At 33.0% G+C, this 16,956-nt stretch overlaps 1 protein-coding gene across 3 annotated transcripts in view; it reads right to left on the bottom strand.

Annotated features, from left to right (window-relative positions):
• Positions 1 to 16,956, bottom strand: part of LOC118202847 (uncharacterized) — an 82,779-nt gene that overhangs the window by 51,106 nt on the left and 14,717 nt on the right. For all 3 annotated transcript variants that reach the window (XM_085806663.1, XM_085806662.1, XM_085806664.1), the window contains one exon: positions 10,093 to 10,244. In XM_085806663.1, the coding sequence (XP_085662789.1) occupies positions 10,093 to 10,244 (152 nt within the window). The remainder of the gene's footprint in view (positions 1 to 10,092; positions 10,245 to 16,956) is intronic.

Here is a 16,956-nt window from a genome sequence, read left to right as displayed (position 1 = left end):
CTTGCGAAGAATTATTGAAGCTAAGTTCAGATATGTTGTCACATCCACCATGCAGCCTTGATCTTGTTCCTTCAGATTTCTATTTATTTCGTTCCACACAGAACCCCTTAAACGTTAAAATTTTTACGATGAGATGTAAAAATCTCATTCAATTCAGTTTTTTTAACATGAAATAACACTGCCTGAAAGGTTGTCGAGAAAAACTAACAATATTTAATTTAATAAAGTTATAATTTCAAGTAAAAATTTATTTTCTTATTTAAAATTTGTAATCACTTACCTATCAACCCAATATTACATAGTGGCCAAGTTTGCTGGAACAATCCCTCTGACTATTTAGTATACAGACAGTTTGTGGAAATTTTTTCTCTCGAACAAAAAGTTTTTAGAGTTCTAGAAAAGGCCCGGTGGTGCAGCGGTTAGTGTGTCGAGCAGTTGCACCACAGGTCTGGGGTTCGATCCTCGGGCTGGGGAAGGTTGATTTAGCCTTTCATCCCAAGAGTGGGTCAATAAAATGAGTATCAAGTTCGCTTGGGGACTAAACACCGGAGGTTCTGCAACAAGCTGACAACTTGTACAGGGCATATGCTCATTGCACCTCAGGGCCCATGGTCTAGAACGCATATATTAGGGCACTGCTGGCCACTCGTCTCTAAAGGCTGTTTGTGCTGGTGAATATTTTTTTTTTAAGTCTAGAAACATAACCTCGCAATCAGGTGTGAAAGGACTATTGTTAGTTTGGTACATTTACATTTACCATATTGGCAACACCAAGTTTTTTCTCCTCTGCGTGCGAGCTATGGATGCCATTGTAATGTTGTGCACGTGTTGTTAAGTTTCAATAAAAAATATGAAAAGATACATTTCTTATTTTTCAACTTGCTTCTTCATATGATATCGGTTTATTTAACATGGTAGCAGTTCTCGTGGTTTGTGAATATGAATGAAGAATTTAGTAATAATTTGTTTTAAAAGTTACCGGTACTAGCGTAAAAATGGCATGTACAAGAAGCAGCGATATCAGCATACCACTATTTGATGGTTCGGACTATTTTAATTGGAAAGTGCGTATGATGAAATTTCTTCAATTTAAAAAGTGTAAAGATGTGGTTCAATGAAAAGTCAGTGAAAATGATGATGTGGAAAAATCGGAAGAAAAGGATATCCTAGCTACAAATTACATTTATGGCGCTATAACAAACAAGCAATTGGAATATATTCATGAGTGTGAGACTGCATTTGATATAATTATGAAATTTGATGCAATGTATTTAAAAACTTCAACATCTCTACAAATTGTTTGTCGAAATAACTTAGAATGTGTGAAACTGAAAAATTATCCTGATGTAAATATATTTTTCGATGATTTTGAGAAGTATGTGAACGAACTGAAACAAACATGCCGGCGCCACCGTAACGGAACAAGAAAAATTGAACTATATGCTAAGAGCATTACCTTCAAATTACAGTCACATTGGTGACTTAATAGATGTATTACCAGAGAAGGACAGAACAGTCGATTACCTAAAGAGCAAAATCAAATCAAAATTACTTGAAGAGAAAAATTATTATGAAGATTGTGCACCAGCAGAAAAATCAAATACGTTCAAAATTGAAACAAGCAAATCGGTTCCACAAGGGAATGTCTGTTATAATTGTGGAAAACCAGGTCACATTAAAAAGAATTGTTGGCATGTCCATCAAAGGAACTATCGTGGTAATGGCTCCACTAATTATCGTGATCAAAGTTCTTCAAACAATCGAGGACATAGTCGTGCTTTTAGTAGACATTGTGAACATGGAGCATACTCTAACCATAGAATAAACAGTCATCAAGGCAATAGTTTTCACACCACTGTTATCGAAAGTAACATGACAAGTTCCAGTGCAAATACTGTGACGAATAAAAATGAAATCAATTGGTTATTGGATAGCGGATGCACAGACCACATTATAAACAGTGATGAATATTCCAAAGAGCAAGTCACTTTGAAGGATCCTATTCAAGTGAAAGTCGGTGACGGAAGGATTTGAAAGCTACAAAAGTTGGCAATATAATAGTTTCTTTTCCTGTATATAATCTGAATCTATCGTAACATTGAAGAACGTATTTTATGTAAAAGAAATGAAAGCAAATTTATTAAGTTATTTGAAGATTACTGATAATCATAAAATAGTTTCAAAAGAAAAGTTCTCTAACATATATGATGTCAATGGTTCATTAGTAGCAATAGCAAAAAAAGAAGAAAGATTATATAAAGTAAAGAGTTATGTTAAAAATAGTAAAATATTTACAAATTTGATAAACAGTAAGTTAACGTTAAAAGAAAAATTGCACCGTTCATTTGGACATGTAAATTTTAAATATCTGGAAATTATGTGCAAAGATCAGCTATTAGAAGGGATCCCTAAAGAAATAGAAACCAAATATATAAAGTGTGCCATATGTATTGAAAATAAAATGCACAATTTACCATTCAAGAATAATATAAGAAAAGCAGAAGATATTCTGGAGATTATACATACAGATGTAAATGACCTCACAGAACAAGTGGATGTACTGGTGAGAAATACTTTATGAGTTTTATTGATGATTATAGCACGTAGGCAAAAATTTATTGTATCAAATCAAGTCTCTGATTGCTTAATTGAATATGTAAATGAAATTCAAAATTTAGCAAGGAAGACTATCAAAGAACTAAGATGTGATAATGGTAGTGAATATATGAATAGCAAGACATACAAATTTGCAAGAGAAAAAGGTTTCAAGATAAAGTCATGCCCACCATATGTACATGAATTAAATGATACTGTTGAGCGTTACAACAGAACTATAATGGATATGGCAAGATGTCTTTTAGCCGAAGCAAAAGTTGACAGACGTTATTGGCCTGAAGTAATTAAAGCTGCTGCTTATTTGAAAAACAAGACATTAACAAATACTGTTGTAAAGAAGACACCATATGAAATATTTTTCAGTAGGAAACCATCTGCTAATGAATTGAAATTATACAGAAGTAGAGTGTATGTAAGAATACCAGAAGAAAAGAGAAAGTCTAAGTGGGATAAAAAAGCAGAATTTGGAATTTTACTTGGATATACAGAAGTTGGATATAGAGTTTTGATGAATAACAGAATAATAGTTGCCAGGCATGTTGACATTATTAAAGAAGACATAATGTGCGTAGGTTGTGATGATGAAGATTAGAATGATGATACAAATAAGAAGAATGAACCTCAAGAAGTGCCATATGAATCGAGCAATGATAACTCCAAGGACAGTGTGATAAATGAAGATGAAACAAAAACTGGAATGAGACCAAGAAGGCAAATCAAACCACCAGTTCGATTTCATGAAGAATTCGGGTACTACTATGTTAGTGCAAATTTTTGTGCTGCTACAGTTCCAGGTAACTTTGAGGAGTCGACAACATGCAGTGAGGCTGGACATTGGAAAGAGGCAATGGACAGTGAAATGAACAGTCTTGTTAAAAATAACACTTGGACACTAGTGACTAAACCAGAGGATAAAGCAATTCTAGATGTGAAGTGGGTATTCAAAAGAAAACAGGTAATGTTTTGAAAGCTAGATTAGTGGTTCGAGGTTTCCAGTAAAAAGATAGTATTGAGGATACTTACTCCCCTGTCATTAAGATGCAAACCTTAAAAGTGTTACTTTCATATTCTTGTCAGTATAATTTAAATATTCATCAAATGGATGTTGAGACTGCCTTTTTAAATGGTTATGTTGTGTCTGAAGTTTATGTTAAACAACCACAAGGCTATAATGATAATTCGAATAGAGTGTATAAATTAAAGAAAGCACTATATAGGTTGAAAGAAAGCCCTCGTGCTTGGTATGAGTGTTTTAACGAGTATACTGAGAGTCTAGGATTTCATAGAAGTAAATATGATTATTGTCTTTAAGTAAAATCTGAAAATGATGTATTTGTATATATTCTTTTACTTGTTGACGATTTGTTGATATGTTGCAAAGATACTCAGGTAATTAATGATATTAAGGAACAACTACATAATAAATTAAAAATGAAGGATTTAAATAAAGTAAAAAGCTACATTGGAATTGATATTGAATATGATAATGAGAAAAGTACGAGGGTTGGAACTTTAATAGTGGCAACAAGCTGAAAAAACGCTACGCAACAAAACCAAAGAATATTGTGTATACCACACGTAAACTACATACCTACCTTACCTCTCAGCAAAAAGACTAGTCCTGCCTACGTCACGCACATGCGGAGTGACGCGAAGAACGAATCCTTGTATTAGCTCGCGGTCTAAAGTAAGTGTTGTCAGGATGTTTTCAAAACAAGAACAACGATGTTGAATAAAAATTGAATGTGCCTGGGGTCATACAGCACAACAGTATCATCAAGGGCTTCAAGAGGCTTGCGAGGAATTTGCATTGCCTTATAGAACCGTAGCAAGATGGGTGAAAGCATTCAATGAAGGACGCCAAAACGTGGCAGACATGCTGCAGCTAGGTCGTCCGAGTGTCAGCGATGCAGACGTGCAAGCTGTTGCCACACTAATGGACAATGATCGCTGCCAAACGATTCGTCAGCTGGCCGGACAAACAGGATTAGTGCATACGACTGTGCTGCACATTCTGAAAGTATGCCTGTCCATGAGAAAAATTGCTTCACGATGGGTTACATCAATTGAGAGAAATGCAGAAATGGCTACAATACGATGCTGCCAGAACCCACCTGGAGCGCTATGAATGCGAAGAAGATGCTTTTTTACGCCGTATCATTACGCTTGATGAGACTTGGACCCGATTGTACCAGCCAGAACTGAAACGCTAATCAAATGAATGGCGTCATCACAGGTCACCAGGACGTTCGAAATTTCGTCAGAACCCCAGCAATGTGAAAGTTATGGTGATTCTCGTGTGCGACTGTGATGGTGTCATCCTAATGCATACCATTCCCCCACTAAAGACCGTCACCGCACAGTATTACTGCTCATTTTTGGAGCACAATCTCCAGCTTGAGAAAAAATCAGCTTTGAGAAAAAAACGGCGACACTTTCTGCAGAACGTTCCTCTCATTTTGCATGACAATGCTCGGCCGCACGCAGCACAAGCTGTGACTGATTTGTTCAAGCAATGGGGCTGGGAAGTGCTTTACCATCCACCATACTCCCCAGATCTAAGCCCTTGTGACTATGACTCAATTCCTAAGATGAAGGAACCACTTCGTGGCACTCGCTTCCAAACTGTTCCTGAGATTCTTGCGGCAGTAGATCGGTCCATTCAAACTATCAACAAAACAGGCCCTGCTACAGGTATTCTGCGACTTCCACATTGTTGGAAACGGGTTGTACACAATGCTGGCGACTATATTGAAGGACTGTAAAACATAGTGACATGAATCACTTTTGTATTCCTTGTAAATAAATAGTTGCCACTATTAAAGTTCCAACCCTCGAAATATCTTAACACTGAGTCAGGAACGTTATATTGAATCTTTACCTAAACTGTATGGTATTGAAAATTCAAAGCTTTATGATACACCAATGGAGATTAATCTTAAACTAAGCCAATCTAATTTAAATCAAAATCTCAAATATAGAAATCTAATAGAAGCACTCTTATATATTAGTCATGGTACTAGACCAGACATATCTTTCAGCGTAAATTATTTAAGTAGATTTCAAAATTGTCATGATGAGACACATTTCAAATACGCTTTGAGAATTTTAAAGTATTTGTACTTAACAAAACATCTAAAATTAATGTATAGTAAAAATCTTAAAACTGATATTATGAATTGTTATGTTGATGCTGATTAGGCAGGTGATATTGTTGACAGAAAGTCAACTACTGGGTTTGTTATTGAATTATTTGGTAATTCAAATTACTTATTAGTTACCAATTTACTTATTACTTCAAATTACTACCAATTATTTGGAAATCCAAAAAGCAAAATTGTGTGACAAAATCTTCCACTTTTGCTGAATATATTGCTCTATCTGAGGCTGTGACAGAAATTAATTTCTTAAAAAATGTTGCGAATGATGTTTTTGCTGATATAACTCACCCCATTAAAATTTATGAAGATAATTCAGGAGCTTTGGCCATTGCTAATTATGGGAACTTCACTAAAAATTTAAAACACATAGAAGTTCAATACCATTATGTTCACGAAAATGTTCAAAATGGAGTAATTGAAATTGTAAAGATTGATTCAGAATCAAATATTGCAGATATCTTTACTAAGTCTTTAGGAAAGATTAAATTTATGAAATTCAGAGAAGGTTTGAAATTGAAATAAATTCTGTATACTATTTATTTAAGTGATGTTTATTTAAATATTTTTGCTTGAAATGAAGTAGATTTTGGTAATGTCCTTATGTAAACTAAATTATGTTTAACTTTGATTTTAACAAGTTAATGAAAGAAACCTTTTTTAAATAATTTAAGTGTTGAATGTTATTGTTTAAATCTATGCTTAATTGTAAATGGTAAAGATGAAAATGTTGCTTATATCTATGTTTATTTGTAATTAGTATAAATATAAATGTAAGGAGGTGTGTTAGTTTGGTACATTTATATTTACCATATAGGCAACACCAAGTTCTTTCTCCTCTGCGTGCGAGCTATGGATGCCGTTGTAATGTTGTGCACGTGTTGTTAAGTTTCAATAAAAAATGTGAAAAGATACGTTTCTTATTTTTCGACTTGCTTCTTCATATGATATTGGTTTATTTAACAACTATCTGCCTACAGGAAGGATGTCTTTGTGAAGGACACTCTGTGGGAAATTTGTTCATATTTACAACAAATGTGAAAAAAACTCAAAACCAACCCTGTAGCCAGCCATCAAATTCCCAGTATTTAGTAATCTTAATCACTCTGGTTGCTTATATAGGCTTAGAAAATCAGAAAAAACTTCTCACATTTCTCTTAAGGATGACCAAAAATTGACAGATTATAGCTCTATTAAGACAAGTTCAATAGATAATGGGAGAAAAACAATAAGCCAATTTTACTTCCTTGTATGAAGTAAAAAGGAAGTACTGTAATCTCGAAAAATTTCGGGTATCATATTCCAACGAAAATAAATGCAATTTAACAATGTTTTTGCGTGATATCCATATGCAAGGACAAAATAAAGAACTTTCCCCCCCAAAAAAAATATATAATGTTGGTTTGAATGTTTCCTCCTATAGGTTTATGAGCCATATAACATTATGTCCTAAACATCTATTACAGTTTACCTGGAAAACAAAGCAAGCATGGGATGCTGAAGCGGATAATGATGTAAAGGAAGAATTTTCGAAGTGGTTGAAAGACTTACCATAGTTAGCCAAACTAGAGATACCCAGATGATTTAGTGGGAGCCCAATGAGGTTAAATTGAGTCTGCATACTTTCTGTGACACCAATCAACTGGTATATGCTGCTACAATATTTACAAGATATGAACCAAAGCATGCAATATCAGTACAATTCTAAATGCCCATTCTATGATGGAGAATTCCATATCAAGATTAGAACTGCTACCAGTTACAGTTGGAGCTAGACTGCATAAATCAGCAACGGAAGCTTTTGAATTCAAAGATACAGAATTGTCTTTTGAACAGACACAGTTCTTACTTGGATCTGCCGTGATGAACAGTGGTCAAGTTTTGTCAGTAACAAAGAAACAGAAATTGTCTATACCAGGTGATTTGTTTTGCAAGGAATATATACAGCTAGAAACAAGTAATTGTGACTAATTTAAAGTAAAATATTCTTTGATTTAGATGATTCTACATTATCGAGTTTACACCCCAATATTGATGAAGATGGTGTTTTATCATTAAGAAGGAAAATTTCTCATTAAGAAGACAGAAAGGATTTTCAGCATCCAGCAGTTTTGCCCAATCAAAAACACCCTGTAGTTTTCAGATTTATTTCTGATACACATTTAAACTTATACATCATGCTGGTATTCAAATGACAAGAACAATTTTTAGAGAGCATTTTTGGATCTTAGATGTTATACCATCTGAACTGTTCTTAAATGATACAAAGCAAAAAATATGGACGCTTGCTCGAAGATAGTGTACATAATGCCTAAATTTATAAAGCAACAGGTACAATTTTTGCTGGTCCTTTGTACCTCAAGGGCCAAGTGAAGACGACAACAAAAACATGGATATGTCAAACAAAGACATGGATATGTCATGGATATGTCAAACATGGATATGTCAACATGGATATGACAAACAAAAACATGGATATGTCTATTTACATGTGGAGTATACCCAGTGGATATCTTGAGTTGATTGTCTCTCTGTCAACTGACTGCTTTCTTCAATGATTCTAAAGATTCATTACAGGTAGTGTTTTAGATAACACATAACTTTACAGCACAGCTAGCGCTTTAGATAATATTAATTGGAAGGAAATTGAAGTTTACAGCACTGCAAAGATTTGCTATAAGCTCATTCTTTCTGCACCATGATGGGGAGGAATGGGGAGAGAGAATAATAGGTGTTCTTAACCAAACTAAAAAACGTTCTTGGGAAAGTATTGCTGGATTTCAAAGAATTACGTACAGTTCTCTATGACTATGAAGCAACCATCAACTCTCAACCTCTAACTTGCATTTCCAAAGATTCAAGTAATCCAGTTCCCTTGACTTCTAATATGTTCTTAAATGATGTTGAAGAAATTGGAGTACTTGATCTAGACTTGATATAAAAACTCAATAAATGGTTCAAGTACAAACTAAGGAATACTTAAACCAGCTGATGATGAAAATCAACAAAAAATAATCGAAGACATGTATTAATTAGAAGTGATAAAAAAAACATTTAGACTGGATACTTGTTGAAGTGATAGAGCTTATGCTAATCCACAATAATAAAGTTAGAATAATATGCATCAGGACAGCAACTGAGTATATTTTTATGACCAATACAAAGACTATAGCACTGGAAATTATTGGACATCAAGATGTTGCTGAATCAACAAAAGATTCAGATCAGTCTAAAAGTGATGAGATCCAGAAAGCAGCAATTATGTAGAGGAATGTGTAAGGTCATTTCTCCCTCCTTTCTGTATGCCTTTGCGGTGTTCAAATCCCAGCAAACGCATTGCACATTTTTCATGTTCCTGCATCAATATAACCTAATGACTCTACAAGTGGAATCTGTTCTAAGAAGTGGTGGATGGTGATTTGTCACCACCAGGACTTGGCAATTGAGTCCTGCTTTAAAACGGGGAGTATATAATGTATTTTCTCCCTTCTTTCTGCTTGCCTTTATGGTGTAACTGGAAGCTTGCTCGATGTGTATTTGGGAGGTCCAGAGTTTTTTCATGTTCCTGCATCAATACAACTTAGCCGTTCTACAAATGTAAAGGAACAGTGGAAAATGTAAATGCAAACTAAATATAAATATTGTACACATAAACTTACTATAAAAGCATAATATATAAGTAAGAAAACCTAAACTAAAACATACTGATATTTCAACTGAACAAAAAGGAAACAACATACTTTAAACACAAATAATAAAAATAATAAGGAAATTTCCTTTTACTAAATGCTTGCAAAGTAATTCAATTTTAACTGAATGCTCAGTAAAACATATAATTTATTTTATAAATCTCATTAACAGTCATGATAAACTTCCATCATTTTATGCAATCACATCTTAAACTTCATACTTTAAGTAACAAAATATGGCTGTTTCTTGAAATTTTTGAAAAATAAGTCAGTCTTTACTATTCAACATGAGAACAATCCTAAATGTAATGTAATGAAATGGGATAATTAATACCACAAATGCACTTTAAATCATATTCAGGAAGAGTTTTAAATAATAAAGGAAAATCCCACTGAGATAAAAAAATGTGTCAACATCCATGAAAAAAAATCTTGAACAGAATGGTAAAAATGTGTTGCTGGGTGTCAAATTTGTTTCATTTATGCTATCTAGTGTTAATCCCTTTTTAATATATTTTTTAGAAATAGCTATAAAAACAAGTAAAAGTAATAACACAAGCACATTTCATTGCTACAAATTTCATTTTGATATAACAGTAACAATGACATAAGTAAACAAGTTATTATACCCCAGCAGTCTCAAGAACTTTGTGTAAAATAACATCTGAGGACGTGAAAAAACTCGCTTTCTTGATATGTCTATTTAATATAAAATTCAGGTACTTTTCTTTCATATTTGCAGAATTCAGTCTTGCCATTAGCTCAGTTGAATAGGTTTGCTCTGTAAATTGAAAAAGAAAATCATATCAATTATTCAAAAATGTAACTATTTTTTCACTATGTTTGAAACTAGTTTATTCTGCATATAATAAGATTATAATTTAAGTTTCACAGTATAACTTGCAAAGTATTTTTTTTTTTTTTCCTTTCTTACTACGTGCTTTTGTGGTGTAATTGTAAAGTATGTTCTACTGATAAATTAAGAAGTCTGAATACTGGCAAAAACATTTTATATTTTTCATGTCACTACTTTGAAATAACACACCTAATGGTCTCAAATTCATATGCCATTGTTAAAAAAATAATTAAAATAATAACAACTATAATAAAACTTGCCTGGTAAAGATATTTAGATGTTCTCAACCAAGAACGCATAGAAATCAATAGGGTCCTTTCCAAGATTTGAAACATGGAGCTTCCAGTACTTAGGTGGATATGCTTGCCTTTCAAGACAAGAAATCACACATAAGGCAATGCAATAATTTCATAAAGTCTTCCTTACTGAAATGGTTAGAGGCACAAAGTCCAGTTGATTAAATTCAAGTATTAATGAATTATCGCACTATTTCAGTTTGGTTGCTACTATGTAGATGATCAGACTGTGGGCTTGAACTGCCTGAACCTTCCAATATTTAGATGGATATGCTAACCATTCATAACACAACAGTATACATGGAAGATACATTCATTTCTTGTACACTGACTTGTCAATCAAGTCTGCCTTAATTCGGAATACTTTGGATTTGTTCGTATGACATCACCCATAGTAGCATAATGTAATTAATGGCTGCAGATATAGTCCAGGTAAAAAAGGAAAAAAAGAGAGAAAGGCCACATTTAAACCCTTGCAACCAGTTTTGGAAGATGCACAAGATTTCTTTCTATTTCTGCCTTTATCAGCAACCCTGAGATCAGATTCTCGAAAAGGTGCCTCCCATATAAAAATTTCTTGTATCCGTTTTTTTTCCCATCATTGCCGTAAAGATTACTATTTCTACTAATCAATGCACTATATTACTTTACTGTCAAGTACAGAATGGATAATATGCTGTCACCTGAAGTCCTATCTCTTTAGCTGGAGAAAAGGGTGATAATTACATTGTGTAAAACATGAAGTTTCAATGAAAGGTCTTGAAATATATGCTTAAAGCAGAAGTATTAGAATAAAGGCAATAATTCTAAAAACTGATCTCTATTGTGAGAGGAAAATTACATGAATAAATAAAAGTTTCTAATACATATGCTACAAAAGATGGAGTGTATGGAGATGGAGATGGATGGATGGAGAAAGTGTAAGGATTATTTGGATTTCTTTTCACAGGATTAGTTATAAGTTAGTATTATGATAGAAAAATTTAAGTTTGTAATTAAACAGTGGGAAAACGATCATTTGCATAAATGTGAAATAATTAAACTTGGTAATAGAACCGGTAGATATAAATAAAAGCTATATCTATCTTGTTTTTATTGCCCATTTACTAAAAGCAAATTTTATGGTCACTGAAGCAAAGACAGCCTGGTAGCACACTCTGATATTTAGGCAGGGATTTTCTAATCAAGAAGTAGAACACTTGCAAGATTGAACAATATATTTCACACTACAATTACTCAGATGATATTTATTTATTTACAAAATAAAATTTGATTCTAGTAAGAAGAGTTTATTAGTGCTAATCAAAATTTAAAATGGTCACAAAATCGTTCTTTCTTCTCTCTATACATATCTTTCTCTCCATAACTTAATCAACAAAAATTACAATAAAAATTATCTGAATGCCTTAGATTAGACTAAACCATAGCTGCCGATCTCAAAATATGAAAAACTGAGAGCTTCATATAATTTTCACACTGCACAGCAAAGCCATTTCAAAAGAACTCCAAAATGCCTAAAATGTACTTTATAGTACATTATTCAGGTTACTGAACTATTTATAATGATTCTGGTACAAAATATATTAATAGTTAATTAGTTAATGCAAATTTTATGTTGTTTTGTTAATTTCACTTCCTGAATTTATTACATTTTTATATTAAAGAAAAAAATTTATTTAGCAAAATACTTTTAAATATGACAAAAAGTAAACTCACAATTAATAAACATGCAATGGGCAAATTTAGGAATGTAGTATATGTTTGCAGAGTTTAGTGTGCTTTGCAATCATCTAAAGTGTCCAAATTCTTAGTAGATGTTAAGTAAATTATTGTTTAGTCCAGTGATGGGCAAACTTTTTTGGTTGCGGGCCAACAAAAAAAAAAAAAAAAAAAAAAAAAAAAAAAAAAAAAAATTGGCTGGCCAAGATAAATTATTCCAAAATTTTTAAAGAACAATACACAAGTATTACAATTTAAATATGTTAATGAGATGAATCAAACTGCGATTTAATTTACAAAAGTTCTTTATATTGAGGTATGAAGTGAGATGTATTGATTCTAAGGAACGAGGCTAAATGCTCATCTGCAAGTCTACTTCTGAAATAATTCTTTCCAATGTTCTTTCCAATGTTAGTTGAAAACACTAGTTCACATATATAAGATGTAGCAAACATAGCACTGATTTTCTGGGAATGAGATATTAAATTTGGGAAACTTACTTTCGATAATGATTTGTAAAACTCTAACTTTGGCATACAGGGTTCATAGCCACATTTTAGTTAAAAAAAATAAGCACCTATAAGCACTTTTCAAGCACATTTTAAGAAAAAAAAAGTAAGCACCTGTCTAATTACATTATACACAACTGCATAACCTTAAAAGAAAAATTAGACTTGCAATTTAAAATATGAGCAATGCAATATTTATGAAGAGAATGAGCATTACCTCAACCATGGAAAACAACTTTTTTTTTTAAATTTTAAATGACAGTTCAATTTACAGAATTAGTTGACAAGTGAGAGAGAAAAAAAACTATGCAGAACTAAACTATATTACAAGATTTAATGATGAAATTTCAGTTCAAAATATAGAAAATAAATAATAATAAGCCATATTAATTGTATTCGCTTGGCACCTAATAATACAATTTACTTTTCCACTCATATTAATATTTAAATAATTTAAATCAAAATTCTGAACAATTTCTAAATTTTCATTGCATAATAGTTTTCCCTTAACATATATTCCAAGCAAAGTAATTTAAGTAAAAAAGAGGAACATTTTTGAAATCAGGAGAAGGGAAATTGCTTCATGCAGTCATCCTTAAACAGTAAAAGCTTAACTAACCCGCATACTCGGAAATTGCCGAATATTCCGTATAGTCGAACGTAACTAGAAAAAGAGGAGAGGGGGGAGATTGTAGCCGTTCTTTAGATTTCTCGGCTAAATAAATGATTTTGACATTTCGATATGTGCATCATATAAATATAGACCAACGGAACTGAGAAGTATTCTGCTTAGAAAGCACAGTAAAACTCTTTTAAGTGTTCATAAATAAATCTCAGACTGAACATCAAAATTAATTATCTCTGCAAAATATCGCATACATTATTGCGCAATACGTGCGGCGTAATTCTTCCATATGTGATATTACGCAGTCGGAATCAACAGCAGCCGGTATTCGGAGAATAAAGAACTAAATAAAGGAAAAGAAAGAGACTTACTAATCTGGGGTGTTTTTGATTCTAATTTTGAACAGACTGCGTTAAATTTCCGGAATAGAATCATTCTTCGCTTGGGTTGGGTAGACCGCAAAACTTTTAGTCCTATTCAATCCAGATTGGACAGTGACCAAAAAAAAAAAAAAAAAAAAAAAGTCCGCTGCTTCAATATTAGAGATTTTGCGGAGAAAGGGGAGAACCTCCCAACCTCCGTACAGTATAATGTATTGGGAGAAAAAAATTATTCTGACTATTCGATTACTTTCCTTATTTAAGCCATTCCGAATATTATTCCTTAGAAAGCTAATTTGTGTAAAAATACACCAATTTTTGGAAGTTTATCTACACTTCAGCAGCTACTGCAACTATATTATTATAAATATTCATACATATGCTCATAATATAAGCATAACAATCATAATAAACACGAATATGAACTGACCAGGCGGAACTAGAATGCAAATTATTAAAATCTTGATAGAAATTCAAACGTGTGTAGTATTTGGGTAGGCGGAAAAGAATACCGAATGTACCGGAATTTTCTATGGTTTTCGCAATTCTTTGACCAAAGGAACGACGTGCAACTGTCTATACTCTCGCGCGCACCATAGGTTACGTTAATGCAGAAAAAGGGGGAAAAGCTATTTCCGGGAGTATGATTCATCATCTGACGTTCCATATAAGGAAGAAAAGTTGTTTATTTAGTTTCGGCTTTGGTACGGGAGGAAAAATGCGAATTCATTAAAAAAAGCACTAAAAGCAAAAAATAAGCACTAAGAACAAAAAAATAAGGGCTTTAAAGAAAAAGTAAGCACCTATAAGGGCCTTTATATTTTATTTTCAAATATAAGGACTTATAAGCACTTGTAAGGACGGCTACGAACCCTGTTAGAAACAACTGCTTGAGATCATGGTTAGATTGCAACTCAATTAATTTAATCTGCAAATCTGACCTCACTGCTTCACAATTAACATTGAAAGATTAACAAAAATATTCACAATTAACAAAAATATCCTATTCTGTTTGAATGGCACTGAAATCTTGAAATCTGCATTTGAACTCAAAATGTAGTTTCTTTTAAGCCATCTTCATAATTCTTAAGCTTCTCTTCAGTTACTGAGGGTATTGAATTTAATCTCGGGAAATGAGACAAGTTGTTCTTAGCTAGCTGCCCAATAAACAGATTAAGTTTTAAATATTACAGGTAAATCAACAACCTTGTAATCGGCATAGATTTCTGCAAAATCCAATAGTAAAAAATTCGGGATTTTACAAAAATCTACGCTGATTACAAGGTTGACGATTTCCCTGTTATATTTTCCACATCGGCGTTTTTCTCCTGTGTCTAGATTAAGTTTTAGTTTAAAAGCTTTGCGATGGGCCCAGATATTGTCAATAAATAAATTTTTCCCTTGCATCTCGGCATTCAAGTTGCTAATATGACAAAGAAGATCTGTGAAAAATGCAAAGTCCAAAACCCATTCTGCATCTTTTAACATTTTGCAGTCTGCAGAACACTGTTTCTCATGGAAGAACGACATGATGTTGTCTTTCACCCGCCAAACTTGCTCAAAAACACATCCTGCACTAAGCTTCCTTCCTTTCATGTAATACAGTAAATCAGAGTATTCAGATTTCACGGATTGAAGAAAATCTCGAAATTGCCTGTAAGTAAACTCACGAGATCGAATAGTAGCTACACGCTTCACGAATACATCAAGCACGGGTTTCATATTCAATGCAGATTTACACAGAGCATCTTGATGTATAACACACAATGTAGAAAAACAACATTGTTCCCGGGATAGTTTTGGTTAAAGATTCCAGGAAATCCAGATTTTTTCCCCTGTCATATTTGGTGCTCCATCGGTCGTAATATTACATATACAGTCAAAAGTCATTAATCTGGACTCGTCGGGACTTCAGCGATTCCGGATTATAGATCATCAGTTTAAATCTCGTAAGATGGCATGTAGAAATTCTAAAATTAAAAATATGAAACCTTAATTTATGAAATAAAGAACAATTATGATCTAAAGGGTATCACAATTTTTTAAAAAAAAAAGCTTAATATTTATTTGTTTACTTTATTAAACATTTCTTTCAATGTAAGTTGTTTAAGTTGCTTCATTTTATGTGATAATACTTTCCCTTTAATTCTATAAACAGACATAATTTCTTGCTCAGTTACAAAGTTCCGCTGTTCAAGTCCCGTAATTGCTGTGTCGAGAATACGGACTAACTTGTCAATCGAAATTTTTTCATTTTCACTAATCTCTCTGTCACCTTCTTCATGTCTTTATCCATTTTTTGCAGCAATTCCACTTTTTGTTTGATGGACATCGAAACATACTTTCATTTTGTAGATCCTTTGGGAGCTCCAGCATCAGAAATTCTATTTGACATAATCGAAAGATCAAGTTTACTTTTATAACATTGCTCTTACAGTCTGCAAACAATAATAAGGCGCATCCAATTCGAAGATTAAGGAACAATGCAATCATCAACATAACTGAAATAGATAATTTTAGCTTATACCGTCCGTTATACATTAAACGCGCACACGAAAACGTATTCTGTGCTTGCGCGCACGCATATGCGCAGTTGTAAAGCGCACGCGTAAACACCTATATGCATGTGTCAATGCGGTGCAGGCGCAGAAAGTTTTTAGCTTTGAGGTCCAGATTATGGGTGTCCGAATTAACGACTTTTGACTGTATTTGTTATAGGCACTTTCAAAGTTAAAAGCCCTTCCTGAAATTCACAATAAATATCACATCCTATTGTAGTTCCCTTTAAAGAACGCATGTACGCCAGTTCCTTGGTAATTTCAAAGTTCTCACCAACACCTCTTATAAATAATACTAATTGAGCAGTATCATTTATATCAGTGCTTTCATCCATAGCTATGGAGCAAAATTTAAACTGGCCAATCTTTGACTCTAATTGTGATGTCAAATTTTTATCGATGTCTTCGATTCTAGAAGTTGCTGTTTTTCGAGATAAGCTTACAGTCTCAAAATTATTTTTCTTGTCTGGACATAAAACATCACAGACGTAGAGCATGCATTGTTTAACAAACTCCCCAGCAATGAGAGCTTTATTATTTCTAGCAATAT

Source organism: Stegodyphus dumicola, chromosome 12 (genome assembly GCF_044657685.1).
Source record: "Stegodyphus dumicola isolate Sdum_Otavi_A_Nest chromosome 12, ASM4465768v1".
Classification (NCBI taxonomy): Eukaryota; Metazoa; Arthropoda; class Arachnida; order Araneae; family Eresidae; genus Stegodyphus; species Stegodyphus dumicola.
Note: the sequence above shows the minus strand (reverse complement) of the source record. Positions and strands in the feature narration are given on the sequence as shown.